Here is a 22,542-nt window from a genome sequence, read left to right on the forward strand (position 1 = left end):
AAATATCTCTCTTTTTAATTTCATCTAAGGTTTCAACAAACCGAAAAATCCCTAACAACGACATTCCATTCTTCAATATTACTTATATCTGCTTAACAAGAAAAGCCAGTATAATAATATATTTCCCCCCTCCAACTCTCTTTCTCGCTAACATCTCATTCATCAATTCGAAAAAACTCTTCTAATATTGGCTTTTCTAGCATTAATCTAACACCCCCCTATACCAACCAATACCTACTTAAGTACACACACATACATATAATCTCTCCTTATCACACCCATACGTTCTCACTCCCACCCACCATATAAATGTTCAACTTAATAACCACTTTCAACGAAAGCACCGCCCTTTTTGAACCGATGGGTGGAGCCCCATGACAGAATCCTGGCAGTCTGGTGAGAAAACTGGTGTCAGTCTAATTTGAATGGTGGTACTGGTAGCACCACTTATAAGTTTCAGAGACTACCTTCGGTCGTGGCTTTGGGTTAGTTTAATTCGCGATCTTTGAAACGAGTTAGTTAAGTATCGAATTAAAGAATGCACTATTAGAGATTTTGTTTTTGAGGAACTCTTAATATTGGAAATTTTGTGCTTGTGACTGTTGGTGTTTCCGGTACGAAAGTGGAGGCAGATATGACAGTAACTGGAAACTTTGGGATAATGCACCGGCCCTGTTTTTCTGGATATCCATTTCAAGGTTTGTATTCCAAGATCAAAGCACTAAAGATCTCTCTTTTGATAAATCCTTATCGTAATATATTTTTTAAATATAGGATGATAATAGCCATTTAAGTTATGCATCCTGAAGTTATATGATTTAACAGATTTAATATAAATTAATTGATTTTTTCTTATCTTTTAGACATTTAGAGACTTTTATAGGAATTTAGTTAAGAAAGTACAATAAATCGTTAATTTCATTTAGCACCAAAAATCTATTTTCCGACTGACATTAAATAAAAAATAATTTAAATACATGATCATCACAGTAATTTAAGTTATACATCATATCGAAAATCTGCTTTAAGCAAAGGACTAATAAAGAAAATGCTTATTTAAATTTGTATTTTAGGAATAGGTATACAAATATTCCCTATATTCTCTTTTCTTCATATATCCTCCCTAGAGTAAAAATAGGACAGTACTCATATATGCATTAAAATGTTAATATTACTGAATCCTTGAATGCTAAAATTTCAAGATAAATCTATAGCTACCCTAGTAGCTTATGATGATAATTAGTTACGTATTTAATTTAAGTCTTTTTTCATTCTTTTTCTGTTTCTTAATTTCTCTTTAAACAGATTTGTAACATTGTATTTTAAAAAATTATTTTGCTTTATATTTATTTAATTATTGCAAGTATATGCTTTAAAATGGTATATACTTACAAATTGTCCTTTAATATTAGGTTCCTTTGGCATTTTATTTATGATTTCAACTGCGTATTGCTTACTGTAGATACTGAGCGATCTTTTTTGTATTAAATTAATATTTTTTCGTTTAAATAATTTAATTTATTAAGAAATTTGAATAAAAATAATTCATGCTTCTTGCTAAGATAATTGGATATGGGATCAAATAACACTCTTAAAATTTTAATATTTCCCACATTTCGGCCTACCTATATTAGGAGATATTAAAATTTAATTAGTTTTGTTTGACTGCATTCAATTCACTTATCAAGAAGCATAAAAGATTTTTGGGTCAAAAAAACAACAAAATATAAATAATATGTAACATTTTGTGGCTAAAGCATTAAAAATATAATGCCAAGTTGCACTACCAGAGAAAATATTAATCTGTTTGAATATTTACCATTTTGTCAGTAACGTTACAGCCCGAATCTGCAAAAAATCTGTAGAGTGTACAGATATCAGATGTTACTCTACAAAAATACTATTTTATAATTTTTATAGAAAATTTCAAACGGTTTTTGAAATATTTTTGAAAAATGTTTTCCACACTAATTTTGACAAGAGAACCACATTTTGTCAAATATCTTAATGCTTATTTATTTCATAAAAAAGTCTGTAAAGACCAAAATCGTAGATATGAATTTAATCTAGAAAATGATATTTTATAAGTTTTTTGTAGAGTCAATAATTTTCGAAATATTGACTATAAGAATATAAGATTTTTCGGTCTCGAATTTTTTTTCAAATTCTGACTTTGGCCAGGGAAACACATTTTGTCAAATATCTTGATCGCCATTGATTTCACGAAAAATCTGTAAAATTGTAGACAACATTTTGATCTACAATAAAGATTTTTTTATAAATTCTTCGTAGACCCACAGTTTTCAATTATTTTTTTTAAATGGTCTCGAATCTTTCCTGACTTTGGCAACTGAATGACATTTTGTCTATAATATCTTGACCCTATTGATTTTATGGAAAAATCTATAGAAAGAGAAATTGTAGACAAAATATTTTGGTCTATAAAAGTGATAAAATTTTGATCTACAAAAATGGTTTTTTATAAATGTTTTGTAGAACCAGCGGTTTTCGAAATATTTTTGAAAAATGATCTTGCCACCTCCTGCCTTTGAACAGGAAAATGCATTTTGGCAAATATCTTGATTTTTTCGAAAAATCTATAAAAAGCATAATTGACAAGATTTTGATCTAAGAAATGATATTTTATAATTTGTTTGTAGATCCAACAATTTTCGAAATATTTTTGAAAAACACTTACTGACTTTGGCGACGAAAACACATTTCATCAAATATCTTGATCCCTATTGCTTTCATGAAAAAATCTACAGAAAGCTATTTACAGAAAAATTGTAGTCATGGTCATGATTTGAATCTACAAATGATAAATTATAATTTTTTTGTAGTTTTCTAAATATTTTTAAAAAATAGTAAACCAAATTCATCAAATCAAATATCTTTATCCTTATTGATTTTACAAAAAAATCTATAGAGTGTATAACTGTAGGTAAGATTGTGATCCAACTACTCCCTGTATATAGAATTTCTTACTTCGTTCTAGAGATAACAAGAAAAAAATGGAACATAACCTTATCACCCATAAAGGAACTTCCGCAATAACCCGACCTCTTTATAAAATAAAGTAAAGTTTATCGTATCCGGTTATACAAGCAGTTCAATTATAAGACAACAAATTTTAATTTACCTTTTTGCCGCCGATTCTTAAGCCAGATAGATAAATTAACGTTTTAATTAGTTTGGAGGCTACAAAAGTAATTAAAAAGTCATTTATTATGGTTGATAGGACGTAATTATAAGGCGGCTGTAGATTAAAAAAAGCAGTGCATGTATTAATTTATGTTTCTCTATTAAATAGTAAACAGTAGCAAGTATAATGGATGGGGTATTACATAGGGTGAGATAAATAGTTTGTATTATTATACAGTCAAAATATGCTTTTTATGCTTAACTTAATAGGATTTGATATATAAGAAAATGCCCCATAAGACATAAAATGTTAACAAAATTCTTGAAACATATAAAAGAAGAAATATACCCCTATATAAAATACTTTGATTTCATCTAAGGGGCATGCCTGAACCTCAATAAAAGTATAACTATTTGAAAAACTGCCAGCAATTTGTCGTACATAACAGAGTGCTATAAATCAATAGTCATAAACCACTTTGGGTTGACTTCAGTTTGTTTATAGTCTTGTAAATTGACTATTAGAAAGTTTTTTCATATTGTTATTTTTTTTTGCTCTAAAAGGGCTTTTTATAGCCCTCAATAAGTCCAAAAATCAAATTTTAATTATAAAAAAAAATATATTACTCAAAAGATATTCAGTTAAGCAACTCGATCAATTAGACAAGAACCCAAATGTGGTTTCGCGCAAAGGTTACCGAGTGCGCAATTCGTTTTTACATATTTTTGGATTATGCCGAAATTCTACGATATGCTCAGTGAACAAGAAACTTTATTTGGGTTAACAACGTTGATATTATAACGAAAAGTTCACTTATTCATTTGAGTTAGTAAAATATAAATAAATTTTGTTTTAGGCCAAGGTCGTGTCAATCAATTGGGCGGCGTGTTTATCAACGGTAGACCTCTCCCGAACCACATTAGGCTAAAAATCGTGGAAATGGCAGCCGCCGGGGTTCGACCATGTGTCATTTCCAGGCAACTCAGGGTGTCTCATGGCTGTGTCAGTAAAATTTTAAATAGATACCAGGTGAGTTGTATATCACTTATATCAGTCGTCTAGATGCAAAATCCGACAAGTCCAGGTAAACACAATTCGAGATATTGTAGAAAAACTTGTTATGTTTATTCTATTATTAATAAAGATGCAGTTTTTTCAGAAGAATATTGTTTTTAACTAAACATCTTGAAAGTGTACTTTGCAAAAATGAAAGGGATTCCAAAATTGCACAATTGCTTTTGCAGATAAAATTTAGTTTCTAATGAAAAGAAAAAGCATTATTAATAGAAAAGAAAGTTTAATTTGTTAATAGTATAACCAAGCATACACTACTTTAAATTCCAAAGCTATCGGTTTCTGCTTCGCAGTTATTTTCATCATTTTCTTCAGTGTGTTGACTATCTTGTACAGCTTCGTCGAGAGCTTCGAGAAATACTGCTTTGAAAAAAATAAGTTCATCTTGATTGCAATACTTTTCTTTTTATCCTGGTTAAGAGCTATCGCAGTATTTAGTACTCTTGGGCACATTTGGGAAACCTTTTTCCCTCTTTTACATAGACTTTTTGGTGTGCATAAGTCATTTTTGTAAAAACGCTTCCTTCTTTACAAGTGGTACTCCAGTTTTTCATTTAAGAATTATTATTCTCTTTGAAGGTTGGAACTTAAAATGCCAATAGCCTGGTTGCTTTAACACTTTCTGAGTTTCAGTTTTCCAATCATTAGCCTCAACATCAGTTCCAACTCTGTAAAGAGTGGCAAAGTTTTTGATTAAGTTCACATACTTATCAGGGTGGATAGCTACTGTGTTTTTTATATACCCTTTTAATTAACCAAGACACACGATCAGGGGGAATGTAGGAATGCCCTACAACTGGAAAAAGTACTTGAATTTGCCGTATTTGTCTTGGAGCTTTATATTGAAGTCAATAGCTCAACGTGCCGATAAGTGTGAAATTTTTATTTTGAGTCCCACATCCATCACAAACAAGACGAATAATTTTTATATTTTTTGATGATCAACATACTATAGCAGGGTGATAAAAGTTAATCTACATACTGAAGTAGGCTGACTAATCTGGAAGTTTCGGTAGTGCCAAATACTTTTGACAGTCAAAGGAAGATGTGACTAAATCATCTTTTTCCTCTTGAAGAAATTTATACAAACTCTCAGCTCTTAATTTGTGAAGACGTTGTTGTGCTGTTAAATTAGCCCTTTTTGTTTCATCAGGCTCCTTTTTTATGTCAAACTTATTAAACTTAAACTATTAAACTTGTTAAACTTTTATGTTAAGCAAGTTGAACAGAGATCTATCTTCGGCGTTCCAAAAGCAACATTGAAACGTTTGTTAAAATAATCTCTAAAAAAACATTCTTTGACTTTGAGATCTTCGTTCTGAGTCATTTAATTGTTGTACCTTTTCCAAAGTTTTGTAAGACATAATTCAGCAGGTAAATAAATTCTGTTGAATGTTTTTGAGCGGCAGTAATGAGATTCCACGCATTTTAAAGACTCAATAAAATTCTTTATAGATGCTTTTTTGCCTTCATTTTTTTGCCCGACTCGACCTCCTCTTCTTTCGACAGGAATAAGCGAGTTTTGCTTGTATCTTATCAAGATATTGAGAATTAATTCTATCTTTTTGAATTCCTATGATACCTTGGAAGGCTGTTGGATATACTGGTACTATTAGGCCGTCACTTCTCTTTACTTTATACGATGAAATACAAGATTTTGGTTTATTTTTAGTTTTTGTTCGCTTTCTTTGCCTAGCTGGAATTTTTGAGTCACAGTGGCGTAATATAAACATGTTCTCTTATCTTTATCTTGATAAAACGCTGCATAAAATTCTTTTACATATTTCATAGAGAGTTGAGATGTATACTGAAATGGCTGATATGGTTTTCCATTATGGCCGCAAGTGGGGTATACAGGCAATGTTTTAGCAACATACCTATAAATGAGTATAATTTGATCAGAAAAATTGTCATTATTCTAAGAAAAATAAGTAGCATACCTTGCTCGTTTTGCCTTTTCTCTTTTTGTCTCATACTTAGCTCTTTTTCGAGCCTTTTTCACGTCACATTGTTGAATATTAATAAATTTTTTAACACTGTTTAAACGATTCATAGAATCTATTTTAGCAATAAAAAAGGCTGTTTACTTCATTTGATACAAACTGAAACGCGTGGTGCGAACAAGTACTAGGACGTTAATATAGCGAAATCAGGTGATATCATGTTATACTTTCATTGGCGAGCTGGAAATGTCGACTTTTAGATCTAAAATGGTGCTGGACGTATCGGTTTTTGAACATAAGATACATTTTTAAGGGCCTATTCTAATCGGATTTATCGGAATTTTCTCTATAAAATATTTATGGACGTGTAGGCTTATGTATCGTAATAATTCTGATGTAATAATAAAGGTTTCCAAAAAAATGTGACTTGTCGGGATTTGCATCTAGGCGACTAATATCCAAATTTGAGAAAAAAAAAAGTCTTTAGTAATAACTATTAATCAAACACAGCGAACAACTGATACACTCACTATAAAGAATTAAAGTTGAGTTAGTTATAGCACCCTTTATAGAGGCTTTTAGTACTAATAAAATAGTACAGTACTTAAATAATATGCTGCTCTTATTGGTACCTACATATTTTTATGATATACTTATTAAATTTATGAGACCAGAAACAAAGGACTCACAAGGCAGTGGACCATATTGCATAATGAAATAAATATGAGAACTTATACAGGGTGGTCGTAAAGTAAGAAATAAATTCAATATCTCGTTTTTTTTTTAATTGCTCGAACCCGTCAATTTTATTTTCGGGGCATATTTTGCAAAAAAATAGTGTCTCAATTTTTTTTTCAAATTGCATCCCAACTTTTTATTGCATTTTTGGATTGCTCTTACAATTCTAAACATCTTTTATGTAGCATGTGCTGTACCTAAGTCTAAGCGTTTTGGAGTTATGCTCAAGTCTTTTCTTTTTTTAACACTAAATTACTTTAATATGTGGCTTACTGAGACACCGCGCATAGAAATCTTGATGATGATTGGCGACGGTAATAGAGTTAGAACACATCAGGAAGTTTGTGAGTTATTTAATTAAAAATATCCCACTCGTCCGCCAATATCGCAATTGATAGTTAGCAAGATTGAGCAGAAGTTTAGTCAATTCGGTCATGTAAGAGATGTTCCTAGATGTGCGGTCGACCTTAAGTTGATGAAAATAAGCAGTTAGAGGTTTTACTGGCGGTTCTACATAGAACTCTTGGAAGGAGACTTTGAGGCGCCCTCATAGTTGTGAGCTTTTGCAAAATATGTGTTTGGAGAATCCAAATTTAGTGAAAAATATACTTTTTTTCGATGAAGTCACTTTCTGCTTTAATGGTGGCATAAATACCCAGAACTATCGGTACTGGTCCGATGTAAATCCACACTGGATGAGAAAAGGATATACACAATTAAATTGAAAAATAAACGTGTGCAATGACGTTAAAAACTGCTGAACAGGTAAGAGATACCTAAGTTTTCTAGAAGAGGAACTTATTCCAGCTCTTTTATTTTACCCTTTTCCCGAGATAGAACGTCCGGCTTTGTCATATTATAACATCTGGTGGATTGGAAGGAGCGAGGTTATTGAGTGTCCACCAAGATCACCCGATCTAATACCACTAGCTTGCGAAGCTCTGTTTTCAATAGAATAAAACGTTTAAATTTTTTTTTTTTCCTTTTCTTCATGAGCTTTTTTCAATTTTCAAATTTTAATTGAGAATAACAACAAAACCCATGGAAACTATATGCTACAGGTGCACAAAAAATGTTTAGAATTGTAAGGGTAATCCTTACAATTCTAACATTTTTTAATAAAAATATCTTTATAATGTAAGCCGAGTACAATATAAGTCTTATCGCTTTTTCGTCTTGAACTTCGTGCTATATTTTTCCAGTCTTCTGGCCCGTAGGCCCTTATAATTCTTTTAAACTCTTTATTAGTAGCAGCACGCATAAAGTCGCACTCTATTTCACTATACCCAACAACTAAAAATTGCTTTTCAACTGCTTCTTGTTCAACAACATATAAACAGTTAAATTATAAGCTGCAAGTCTTCTTTTATAAAACAGTGCGTTGTACCTATCCGACAAACAACTGTTGTCGCAAGCAAAACTCAAAATTAGTTGACGATCGGTAGAAGCTTTAGAAAGACATGCATTGATCCTTTTCTGGAAGATGAAATAGCAAATTATAATTCCCATTAAAATATTTGCTGTATATATAGTTTCAGACGCCTTGTAAAAGTGTCTTTCATTACACCATTTAAAGTCAACGAATAAAGAAGCGTTATATTTAAAAAAAGAGATTAAGTAGATCTGTCTCTTTGTGCCAGATCTACACTAATATGATTCCAATACATTATTTTATAGTTTAAATAACAACCCAGGGTGTTACCTTTCTAAGACGTTTACCTCTCTTATGGATACTTGTATTTTGAAGAGTTAATTTTTTTAAAGCTATATCAACAACTCCTGTTTCTATTCCCAGTGTATTAATAAACAGGGAATGTCGGAGATTGGGTCTAACACCTCTGGTGTAGACGGAATTAGCTTTGAACTGATGAGGCTGTGCTGTTCAACAATTTTTTCCCGTACTTGTTAACCATTTGAAGTCCTTCATACATAACAGCATTTTTCCTGCGCAGTGGAAGATGGCTGAGGTCTTGCCGCTACTAAATATTACTAGCCCTAAAAATATCTTTGATCTGGGGCCAGACTGACTGGCAGTATCAGACTTATCAGTATCAGTATTTAGAAAGTATTTGAAAAGCTTATTTTTTAAGACAAATCATTAATTATTTCACTGATCATAAAGCGTTTAGCACTGTCACAACACTGTTAAAGGTAGTAGGTGATATACTTTTAGCTGCAGACAGAGCTGAAACTCTTAGCAAGGCCTTCGATGTTCTATACCATGCCACTGCTGTCTGCAAATTTTTACTATACTATGGTTTTAAACTTAAAACTATTCAACTTGTTCGCAATTATTTGGCAGAAAGATCGCAGCCGGTCACACTTGAGGGGCTTAAATCTAAGTCATTGCATGTGGATAGAGAGATCACTCAAGGATCACTTTTGGGTCCTTTGTTTTTTAGCAATTTTTACCGCTTATATGTTAGAGTGCTTTCGTCATATGAACAGTCAAAGATAGGCTGATGATCCGCAAATTTAGCATTATTTTGCCAGGTCCGAGGCATTTAAGGTGGCTAGGAGACTTAATGAATGTTTGGAATCTTTAAATACTTTTTTAATCATAAGTTGAAACTTGATCCCAATTAAACATCTATAACATACATTGGACCAGCTAAAGATTGGTCCTTTCAAAATTTGGTGATGGTTATGATAATGGCAACACCGGTTGTTGAGGAATATAAAAATTTGGGTGTGATCTTTAATTCTAAGTCATGTGTCTAAGCTTCTTCAAAAAACCTATTATAATCTTGGCAATATTTACAAGAGTAAAGATTTTCTTAAGCTACAAAACGTGCTCTACCAAGTACTGGTTTTGTATCACCTTAACTATTGTAACCATAACTTTGTGTATGGTCCTCGAAATGAACTTCAAACTAGATTCAAGATAGTTAGATCAAACTACCAAGAATAAACTTCAACAATTTTAGACACAATAAAAAGAAGAAAAATTCTACAGTATTCTTGCATATGTTTAATTTGCCAGCTTAATCATGTCAGTCATAAACTTTCCGAACTGAAACGTGCGAATACTTGCAATGAAAAAAAGATAAATTTTGCTTGCTTTTTTCATAAATTATTAAAAAAACTGAAAGCCCGCTATACCTGATTTAAAAATTCTCGGAGAAATCTGGTTCACTTTCGTGGAAAAAAACATATTCAACTCTATGAAATGGCTAAAATAACCAAATGTGAGTCTCAGAGTGTGCCCATTTTCCTATACTTTAGTTAAACTTTTAAATCAATGTAATAAAGGTCAACTTAAAGATATGTCACGGATGTACTCCTGATATGTTCAAACGTAAAATAACATAACTGCTTCTGTGAAGGATAAGTTTGTTCATTTATAACTTGTTTTCTTTATGTAGGTACATATATGTATTTATTCTGTTTTTTATGTAAGTTCTGCAATGTCAAACTTTTTTCTTTTTATTCCTTATATTACTTTTCTTCATAGCTTATCGTATCTTTTTAAATGCTTGGTTAAATTAACAGCTTCGCTGACCTTCGCTGAAGTTTAAATTAAGGGCGTTTTTATTTTTTTATTTAGGTCTATTATATAAGAATTTCTCGAAGAACCTCGACACGGAAGGCAAAGGACGTTATATTTAGTTCTCCTGAATTGATTTTTAAGTAGTTTTATTTTTGTAATATTGCATGGTAAGTTGGCACTGCCTTTAATTAATAAATAATATGTATATGCTCTAAATAAATTCAATAAACGATTTTTATTGTAATTAATAAATCAAATAATAGGTAATAATTAAAAAAATTAACTTCGATGGTTAAAACTAACTATTTAAAAAAGGAAAACTAACGTTTGTTTGTCGCAAGAAATTAAAACTAATTATTTTTAATTATAATTCGGAAACATTTTTTAATCTAATAATCTTACTACAGTTCGAATTTTTACCTGGAAAATATACATAAATGGCTATTTTTCATAAACTATCAAAAATTATTGAAAATCTTGATAGAAATGAGGCTGTGGCGGGTCTGTACTTGGACCTCTCGAAGGCCTTTAACACCATTGATCGTGCACTTCGGCTGGAAAGTTATGGAGTGAGAGGCCAGTTTCACTCAAATCTTGAAAATATACAAGAATAGAACAAATTATTCATCAGACACTACATCATATAAAAAGAGGTGTCTCACAAGGTTCTATTTTGAATCCACTGTTATTCCTGTATGTCCTGACTATGATCTGAGAGAACATACTCAAGTAGTGCTCTGACAATAAAATGTCCATGAATAAGGCAGATTTAATCTTATTCCATAAAAGTAAAAATTCTACTGAGTCTCTTTATGTTCAGTATGAAAATAAATCGATTTCAAATGTTAATAGTATCAAATTTCTAGAAATGCACAATAACTCTACCTTAGCTTGGGAGCCACACATCTTACAGCTTCATTTCAAGCTTGTTGCGAGATTGTGGCATTAGGGGTCTTAAAGTGTTATTATTTCACATATGTGAAGTCACAAATAAAATAGGTAGTCTTTAGTCTTTTTTTAAGAATCATCCAGATTATCATAGAATATATTTATACTACAAAAAAGAATTATCTTTTTAGTTGAAATGGTTCATCCAACATCGTACTTCTTGGCAATGGTCCTGCTTGTTTTTGGTTTAACAATCCAAGCGGGAAACAAGGTCATAACAACTTTTAAAATTTTACCATTGGAAATTACCATGCATTTTAATTAATTATATAATATTTTTTTAGTGATTTTCCGTTTCACCTATATTTTATTTTGATAACACTGAAGAATTTTCAGAGGCATTTCATGAATTCGTGATTTTTTTATGAATACAATAATAATAAATATTCCTTGAATAAATTTGATATGACATTTGTTTAAATGTATAACAAAATTAAGGAAATACCCAACATTTACCCCATATCATGCTCTTGACGCAGGATATTGGGGGTCCCATTTACGATCGATTTTAACGACCTAAAGCAAATCGTGACTTCCTTTACGATTTATTAAAACCCATTACTATTTTCACGGACATTCGGAGTTCATAGCGGGTCACATAAACCTTTTTAATTACAAAATGCACGCATTTCGGGGAAAAATCTGAAGTAAGTACCTATAATAATAATAATTGTTCAGTTTATGCCAGATGTGTGTTATTTTATTGCGATTTTTAACTGTTTTTCATTTAGAATTTTTATGCTCACTGACTTTTATTTCTCGTTTTTATATTAAATAAATTCTGAGCCAGTTTTACATAATACATTCAATCTCAATAGATTTTATTATAAAGGGTTTTAATAAGAACGCAAGTTTTGAATTACGCGCCATGTTTGACAGTCATAATGTCACATGATAATGACGTGACAGATTGAAAGTTTACAAATGGGAGTTAGTACACATGGAGCATTACATGGTAAAACAACGCGTCGTAATTGCCAAAATTATTATCAAAATGGTGAATAATGATCGAAATAATGTCCCTTATTCATTTATTGTGAAAAAGTACTGGTTCAGTTAGTGATGAGAAACACACGATACGAGCTCATAGAAGTCGTTCAGACCAAAATATCAGGGCAGTTCTAGAGAGTGTGACAGAAAGACCAGAGACGTCAATTCATCATCGGGCATAAGAATGGGACAGTTCAACAGGCACTCTTCAGCAAATTTTCACTAAAGATTTACAGCTGAATTCCTACAAAATCGGACTGACTCAGTAACTTCTGCCAGCAAACCATGAACAGCAAAAAGAATTCACCAATTGAATCCTTCTGATTCTACAAAGGCCCTTTCAGTGATGAGGTCCATTTCCACGTTGATGGCTTTGTTAATAGGTAAAAGTTTCGCATTTGGGGCTTAGAAAAGCTACGAATAATTAGAGTTATCTGAAGTCACACGTTTATGCCAATAAGCCTTTTCGATCCATCGAAAGCCGAACTTTAGCGCTGTATTAATGAAATACCACCACATCACGAACTTAATAAATATACCTGGACTGCTAATGCATATGTCCACGATACCCAAAAATGACCACTGCCTGGTGGCCGCCATTTTTATAGTGGTTGTGTCCTTTTGATGTTGGTCATTCTGAACATTTTTAGTGTTGCCAACAAAAAATATATTAAATAACGGTAATGAAGTTGACGACGCTGACGTTTGACGTGTGAGTATAGCGGATTGCCTAGTTTTTGGCGATTTGTTAACGACGCTTGGGTATATCGTCTTATAGCGTCTGGAACAGGCAATGTATCTTTCTCCTTATTTAATACGTGAATAATGTATCACCATCTGTATTTAAAGGTATTTGGTTTCAGTTTCAGTTTCTCAAAACCGAATTATTGTGAATTGTTTGTCGGTGTTGTTTATGATAGAATAATATAGAGTAGATGACAGAATAATATAATTTTACTATATAAACCCTTGCTAATTACAAACCAATCAATTTATAGATGGTTGTACCTGTTAATGTGGAAACACTGTACATGGAAGGAAAGTAAAACTCGTAATAGTAAAAATAGAATGAAAATAAAAGTGTTTTTAACTGAATTTGTTAATACAAGCAAAAATTTATATAATATCATCATTTTCTTGGTAATAAATAAACAATAAAACATAATAATAAATAATAAAGCAAACATTTTAAAATGCATGCATCTATTCCAAGTTGATTGAAACTTTGTCTCATTTTAGGTGAGGATTATTTTCTTTCATAAATTTTAACGAAATTCTTAAAGAAGTACCAGAAAAATCACAGATCTAACGCAACTATCTTAAATTCTTACCTATATGTAACTTTCTATTTTGTATTTTTGTAAACATATCCTCTGAAAAAATTGTTTTGTTTCCCTACAGTTGGCACAACTAAAATTTGTCAGAGTTACCAACATCGAAAGGACACAATCACGCGCAAAATGGCGGCCCCCTAGTAGTGGTCATTTATTTTTCATTGAATTGGCAGTCCAGGTATATTTATAAGTTCGTGCACCACATGTAACGTTACATACAATAACGTTATTGAAAATTTCGTCAAAAGGCTATACATACACCAGCAAAGCTGTGGCGGTCATTTATAAGATATTTTGTTTAATACATAATTTTCAAATATACTATATTTTCTAAATCAATAAATATTTTACTACTTTACTAGAAAATTATGTTTTATTGAACACTGAAATTGTGCGTTTTTATTGCAACACCCTTTGCATATACAATAAACCTTAAGTTGACTCTTAAAGTTCAAAATTTCTTTAAAAACCTTATCTGAAGTCTATCAAAAACAACAATTTCTTACTATGATGCTGAACGCTCCGGTCGTTCAAAATGAGGCTGTATCTCCCAAAGATATGATGTAAATCCCTCAAAATCGTAATGGATATTCGTTGTTTGGAGCGTGTTGTACCTGTACATTTGATTGAAACGATGAAAAGCAGTCTGTGACAGGATTATAGCTTCCATATTTTGGGATAAACTATAATTTTTTGACTTGTTGTATATCTTCTAGTTGCTTGAGCAATTTAAAAATCAACTAGATTACATTAAAATGGCATAATTTTCTTACGCTATTGTAAAAAATACTACTACAAACCTTAATTTTCCTATTTGGTGCCTATCCAAATTGTACGCGACTGACATCAGAATGTTCTATAAAGTTTCACTAATGCAACAAAGAAAATGCCTGAATACGGTATCGGAAATCACTTACGAGATTTATTAACATTTCTCGCGAAGGTGTTACTCATAACGTCGTAAAAACGACAACTGATATGTACCACACGAACACTTGGGGCTTTGATTTACTGCCTAAGGTCGTATAGTTTTACTACATTCCTTATAGTTATACTACCTACTATAAGTGTCGGGTTTAAAGGTAGACAATTAAAATTGTTTTTAAATGTTAATTATTTGTTGGCATAAAAAGCATATCTGGGTTACCTCAGCAGTCAATATTTATTTTTTTATTTTATTTTATTTATTTACTTCATATACATAAATATAATGCATAACATAGACATACAAAATTACGAATTATGCACCTAGATAACCGAATATCTGCATGTGCTCCTAATTGTTTTTACGAAAAAAAAATTAATAAAGTATTACCTAAGCATTACAAAAATAAAGAGCCACAATAACAAAACATACAAATGAATACACATCATCCTACCCCCAACCCTAATTCGCTTTCACAAAAATTTAACCTAGATGAAGAGTTCTTTAAGTTTTGTTCTATTTTCGAAAATAAAGTTTTTACATAATTTTTTAAATGTTTTGAAGCTATAAATACTCTTGATGTTGTTTGGAATTAAATTTTTGGTGCAAGATAGATTAAAGATCTCTTGTTCAAATTTGTGTTAATTTTTTGAGTAACTAAGTGTTTGTTTACGCAATTTCTGGTATTATAAGAATGCATTACATAGTTGTTTTTTTCGTATTTTTTTTAATAAAGCAGCATACCTCTAATACATAGATTAATCGAACATCAAAAATATCGCTGGGGTATAACAGAGTTGTTAAGTAGAGCTTATTTTTTACAAACACACTTTTTAAAATATGTTTCTGCACTACGTTTAAGGAATTTAAAGAGTTTTGATATAGACCTCCCCATACAACAATACCATATTATCTGATAAGTGACTCCACCAAAGATTTATATACGGACACTATAACGAATATTCTTAGTTAGATTTAAAATATGTTCGCTCCATTTGAAATGCTTATCCACTGTATAACACCCAAATATTTAGTAAAAGAGACCTCTTTAATTACGTCTTCATGTTGAGTATCGGAACCTACATCTAAAGAATGGAATGTTGGGAGGTTTGCTTCAGTTAAAGAAAATGCAATATAATGTGTTTTAGATATGTTGAGTGAGAATTTAAATGTGTCTAACCATATTTTTATTTTACTAATGCCCATAATTGTGCTTCTCCTTACTTTACCCAAGTGTTACCTGAAAAAATGACTGCTGTGTCGTTGGCATAAGATATTACAAATCCGTTCACAGTTTTTAGATCTGTTAGTGAATTAATATACAAAATGAAGAGTAATGGGCCCAGTACGGTTCCTTGAGGAGCCCCAATCTTCACTTTCAGGGGATCACTCAAAATATTTTCTATTTTTAAAAATTCTTATCTACTTGTTAAATAGTTTTTTAAAAAATTTAAGTCCGTGCCCCTCAAGCCGGACCTGGACAACATATTGGGGTCCATTTTATTCAGTAAATGCTCTAAATGATTTTCGTTTTATCTTAAATGGTGGGACTTATATCTACTTTGCTGACAATGCCACATATTATAAGATTCATCTATTTATTCAAAATTATGTATTAAAGCCTAAAAGATATTTTAATCCAATGCATTATTTATAAATTGAGAAAAACAGCAAATATTGAGATTTGGATCACATAGTCACCAATGCTTTCCTTAAGTTTCCTTTAAAAAAATCCCGTTTATAGAACATCACTTTTTCATTAAAGCCTAATTTCTATTCTTACGATCAGTAAAGAGTCACTAAGAACCAGATCTGAACATTTTTTTAAGAAAATTCCTCATACTTCTGGGATGGCAATCAAATATTTTTGAACCTGTTTTAGCATTGCCAACATTGGCCTACTAATTATTAGTAATTCAGTCTTTTTCAGAAGAGCAATGAAAACCGCAAAAACGTGGATCAACCAGATTGGATTGCTGAAATTACTAGACAATGGTAGTTTTAATCGGCTACAAAGGCTGTTCAACCAAATAATACAAGGCAGGAAAATTGCCAACTCCAAAAACGAACAACGCCATAAGATGTGAAGATACAGATTAATCAGCTTGATGAATCACACTGAAAGTGTTTCTGAAGGTCACTATAGAATTCTTACAAAATGCGAAAGCACTGTTAGATCCTCGCAATTTGGACTTAGAATGAGAGAGAGAGAGGTACTGGTCATATCGCAAGTGTTGGTTCAAAACTGTTACTATCGGAGAAAAGATGAAGCGATGTGCTTCATACGTTACGAAAAAGCATTTGATATAAGGTACCTGCGGCAAATAAGGCCCAGCTAAGGAAAAAATGCTTTATTGTGTTTTCAAAAATTTAAACAAAAACAGGACACTCCAAATATTGAAAATATGAAGCCTTTTTAACAAAATAATACATTAATTAAAAAGTTTATTTTTTTGATTAGGCTTTTGACAAGCTTTGTAAAAAAATATGAAAGTGGGCTTTATTATCCGACTGTTGGGTAAATAAGGCCCCATTAAATTAGTGATGTCGGTTAAAAAGGCCCATCAAATAATACAAATATAAACGTAAACAATACATTTCTAACCAAGAAACAAATTTGACCACTAAAATCTAAGAGCAGTTTGGGCAGATAAAGTCATCATCATCTTGTGAGAAGTCAACACGCGCCTCGTGATACCAAGTCCTACACGCTATGCACTGTCTCATGTCGATTTTATCTTGTGTCTGGCAAACAAAACAAAACCAAGAGTCCGTAATTGAAGGATTTACTTCTAAAGTCCTTCTTCCAACACCTTTTGAAAGCGGCTTTTATCAAGACGTCGGTCTGGATGCGTATCCCAATATCAAAGAAGCTCCTGATCCCAATGATACTCGAACGAGCGATAAACAGCCTTGTCCAACGGTTAGAGCTCGTGAGTGGTATTCGACGGCAAACAAAACAGTCCACACTTGATCTGCAGCATCAACGATTGAAATATCTAGGTGGCTAGAAGCTCCGTCAAAGATAAGTACAGCCGGTCCGTTGTTCTTGTAGCGAGATAGATGTTGTAGAAATGCAATAAAAAGTTCTGTCGCCATACTATCCTTCTCCGCCATTTTCACAAGGGAACCCGGTGGCAGACCATCTTGTCATTCAGGCTTCAATCTTTTGCCCTTAAATATGATCATAGGAGGTATGGAATTCCCCAAAGCATTGCAACATCCTGCAATGGTCACGTTCTCGGCATGTTCAGGTGCCACGAGATGGATGCGCTTGGCACCTGTTTTCCCAATAATTTGTTGCTGGTGGTGGATGGTCAACCTGCAACCCTTTTCATCCATATTAAAGAGATTTTGGGGATTCTGTTGAATATTCATTTCTCTGTAAATATCAGAGAGCTTGGCAAAATAATCATTTACTATGAATTTATTGAGCTTTTGAGCTCTCCCAGGATTCATAAGTTGAGCTTTCCGTCTAGCAAGATGTGGGTTGCGCTTCAAGAACCCGTAAAGCCAATCTCTTCCAGCTACACCTTTAGACGTGCGAAACGGGTGTTTAATGTTATTGTCGACATAGAATTTAAAAGCCGATCGTCTCACTAACAGGGGAGTTAAAGGCATGCCAATTTCACACAAACGAATGATTCTTTCCGAAAATTGATTTTCCTGATTTGTTGTTAAAATGCTAGATCTATCCATCTTTTTTATAGCGTTTCCAGATTGAATGTGGTTCCGTAGGGTTCTTCTCGGAATTTTGTAATGTTCTGCGGCTTGTCTTTGTGACATGGTTTGAGTTTGTATGGCATTTATGGCAGGCTGAAGTTACTCTGGCGTCCATATTGCACGTTTTGTTCTTTCTCCTGGCATTTTAGGTATCCTTCTGGAGAGAAATTAAAGATAGAAACCTTGTCGTTTAATAATGCCCACCATTTATTCGGTGGGACTTAATATCCGAATTGGCAATTTTTATTTAAAATCTTAATAATTAAAAACTTATTTACTTCTTTAACTAGATTTTTACATCAAAAGATGCTCTGTGAAACAGAGAATGTGAGAAACCCAAACAGTAGAACCAAAAGTCAAAAAAATTTACGAAAATATGGCACACGAGAATTATAAAACGGATAATTGCGACACATCAACTCCGTAGACAATTTAACACTGTTCCCGCGTGCTGCTTCCTTTGAGTTCGTTATAGTAATATGTGGTATATCTAATAAGGGGAGTAATTTGACGTTGTCAGATTTGGATTATAGTTTTAGATATTAAAGATATGGTCAGTGGGCCTTATTGACCGCCGGGCTTTATTTGCCGCAGGTACCTTAGTATAATATCATAAACTCGTTCAAATGTTGTAACGATCAAAAAGACATACACTGTATTAAAAACTTGTACTGGAATTGTACTGAAAACTTGTAGCTGCAGTTAGTTTTGACAACAAAGGCATAAAAAATCCTTAGAGGTGTAAGATAGGGATGTATTTTCTATCTAGTTTTGTTTAACATTTGATCTGAAAACATTCATCCAAGAACCTCTCGAAGGACAGTAATTAGGCAGCAAAGTCAATGGCATATGGATCACCAATATACAGATGACACAATTCTTATAGCAGATAATGTGAATAATCTTCAAAGTCTCCTGGAGATAGTTGAAATGCACGGCCAACTTGGAATGGGAAAAATTAGAATTGACATCAACATAAAAAAACAACATTTCTAGTAATCACCCGCAAATTAAATGAGTTGCAGAATGCGAAACTCTCATACGATTGTGAAGACTGAAGTAGTAAAAGAGTTTAACTTTCTGGAGACTTGTTTATGTATGAGCTCATTCGTGAGATTGAAGAAGGTTCTTACGAACTCGTACGTAGACGTTGACGTTAATACCAGAATAAGCTTCACAAAATGTTACCTATATTCCTTACTGTTGTATGGGATGGAAGACTGGATATTATCTATCGTAGAATCTTGAAAGTCTCATGGATAGCAAGAAAAACTAACAAGGAAATCTTGAGGCCAATAGGACAAGACCCCGAATTTCTTGGTACGATAAGGAACAGAAAAACACCGTGGCACATTTGTAACGTTGTGGCGTTAACTTTACTATTTTGCCACGAGTTTGCAGACGGTAGCTCAGAATTATTGGAGGCTTGAGTTTGTTCGAAGGTTCACTTATGACTGACTATTAAAGAATCTAAACTTGATTATAACTTTTAAATAAGAGGGCGCCACTTAGTTTTGGACTTGGTATAGACTTGGTATATAGGTTTCCATTAACAATTAAATGACCCTGGATAAGGTAAATTTAAAGAGGCAAAAAAAATCTCAACAATACAACCAAATTATATTTACATCAAAGATATGTACACACCTCATATTCTAATCTGATAAATGTTAATAATTTGCTATGGATTAAAATATGAATAATGTTGATATAATTTTTACCTAAAGCATATCAGCCTTAACCGTGTTATATCTACTTAACTACCAAAAAGGGTACTAAAAATACTGAACAAAAAATAACTAATATTATAGATAAGAAATTGACGTATTAAATTATGACATTGATTAAATATTTGTAACGTTAAATTGAAATAAAAGGTATATTAATAAAAATTTAAATAAGTGAGACAAATCTATGGTTAGTAATATTTAAATAAATGGAATAAACTGGCCTGTATATTCCTCCAAGAAATGAACGGCTAGCCTTCAAAACCGAGGCTGTGAATGTATGCCATTTGTCTCTTAGCTATCCGAACTGGGAATCTCTATTATTAGCTCTAACTCTGGCTCCAGCTCCACCGCTTCCAGCAATTTCCCAGGGAAATCAAAAGCCTGCAGCCATCAACAATTGAAGAAGAATAAAGAGGAAAAGGGAAAAGTAAAAGTAAAACCCTTGCTAAGTTTCATTATCTATCCATCAAAATCTTGGGCATCCTGCACCAGAATTATGAAATAAACCATATTGGCCACTTCCTGCTTCACAAACTTCAGAAATATAAAACTGGCCTTTTACGTGCGCTCCTACCTGCAACACGGGAACAAGTCTTCGAAAAATGGACGCAGTACCGACTAAATCGATAACGACCCCACCTGTCGCCTGAGCTGTCAATATCAGCCAATCAGAGAAAATATTAATTATGACGAATCAGAGAAGTGACGGACCATCAACATAAAGCATGGATAATTAAACCAGCAGAGTGATGCGTTACAGTAGTAATGTGTCATTGACAGTGTGAATTTAAAGAAATATGAATAAAAGAAGTTGACTGACTGTTGAAATTATTAATGTAATTATTGAAATCTCAATGGAGCGTTAGTGAACATAAGGAATAGAAAAATAAAACGCTACAACGTAACGAAAAATATCATGTGCTTTTACTAGTAATTATAGAAAATATAGAGGAAAAAAGGGGTTTAAGCAGGATGTCGTGGCTCCCAAATATCAAGCATTAGACAGAAACAGGAGAATAAATTTTCTGAAAAGCAAGGTAAAGGACGTTCGATCTAGCATAACCCAACCTCATTTTTTAGTGAAAATGCGGACAGGGCTGTGGACGCCGCAACACGATCCTTTCTCATCAAATTTCTGGCTTTTCCGCTATACTGGCTTTTCCAAGGCTATCAATTATAACGTTTTGAATATTGTCTTCTAAGGCATCAATCGTGAAATCAGACGCTTTCAAAAAATCACCTTTTACTCACAATTGAATGATGATCTACTTGTAATGCTTCGCTCCTCATTTTATGAAACTCTTTATAGATCTTAAATACTAAATGTCTCTCATTTAATTTGTTGCAGGAAACCGGATCTATTCGGCCAGGTGTTATCGGCGGAAGCAAACCCAGAGTAGCAACACCGGAAGTAGAGAACAGAATCGAACAGTACAAAAGGGAAAACCCCTCAATCTTCAGCTGGGAGATTAGAGATAGACTAGTAAAGGAGGGTATTTGTGACAGAAGCTCTGCACCGAGCGTATCGGCTATTTCAAGACTCCTACGAGGCAAAGGTGGAGATTGCGATGGTAAGTGAATAAATAAATAAATTGCAATTAATCAATTTTCGAATATCGTATTAAATAAAATTGAATGTCGAAACCGAGGCACAAGACACAAGCCACACAACTATGTCAGTCGTTTTAGCTAAATCATTTTCGAGGCTTGCATAATAGCGTTTCTCTCTTGAAAAAAGTACCGAGTCATTTCCTATCATTATTCAACAGCTACCGGATTTTTTTCTAGGTAATTAAAAACCTCGGTTAATAGTCGCGAGGCAACGAGATCCCGCGATATAAATATCAATCAAGCAGTTAGTTGTAGGTCCATATTTAAATAAACTGTACCTGTCCAATAGATCATTTTATTACGATACTTAATTATTTTTTCTCTAAGGAAATCCTGCTAAGGCCAAGGCAGGCAATAGGTCAAGTTTTAATATTCAGTTTAAAAATATCGTATATTAACTGGTTTATTAATATAGCCAGGAAAAGCGTCAGGAACTCAATTAAGAAGAATTGATTCACTAAGGTTTCTATCAGAAGCAAATAGCAGAAGAAAATGAAATACATTTCAATGTCTGAAAGATAGATCTTCAGTTAGAAACAGTATACACTGACTTCTCCAAGGCCTTTGACAGGGGTCATTCATCGCATAGTTACTCATCTAGTTGTAGACTATTTACTAGGCTCAGAGTTCTCTCTTCATCATCATTCAGGTTGCATTAGGAGTACGGAAGTTCGGGCAAGTTTTCCTTTTATGTCTACTATTGACAATTGTATGATTGACATCACCAAGTATCAATTTTAAAATTTCACATATCAAGTGATTTATTAGATGTAAAAGAATAGGAAAAGCGTTATGAACTGAATCACTAAGAACTGATTTAATAAGGTTTTTACTAAGTAATAATTAATGTTTTTTTGTGTTTTTTCTATCAAAAGCAAATATCAGAAGAAA

The 22,542-nt window shown here is 32.6% G+C and overlaps 1 protein-coding gene across 1 annotated transcript in view; it reads left to right on the forward strand.

Annotated features, from left to right (window-relative positions):
• The first annotated feature begins 437 nt into the window (after positions 1 to 437).
• LOC126738383 (protein gooseberry-like) overlaps positions 438 to 22,542 on the forward strand; it is a 44,359-nt gene continuing 22,254 nt past the window's right edge. Inside the window, exons 1-3 of the mRNA XM_050443689.1 lie at positions 438 to 698; positions 4,002 to 4,174; positions 21,389 to 21,611. Coding sequence (XP_050299646.1) covers positions 635 to 698; positions 4,002 to 4,174; positions 21,389 to 21,611 — 460 coding nt within the window. The 5' untranslated portion in view covers positions 438 to 634. The remainder of the gene's footprint in view (positions 699 to 4,001; positions 4,175 to 21,388; positions 21,612 to 22,542) is intronic.

The sequence above is a fragment of the Anthonomus grandis genome, chromosome 7 (assembly GCF_022605725.1).
Source record: "Anthonomus grandis grandis chromosome 7, icAntGran1.3, whole genome shotgun sequence".
NCBI classification, from domain to species: domain Eukaryota; kingdom Metazoa; phylum Arthropoda; class Insecta; order Coleoptera; family Curculionidae; genus Anthonomus; species Anthonomus grandis.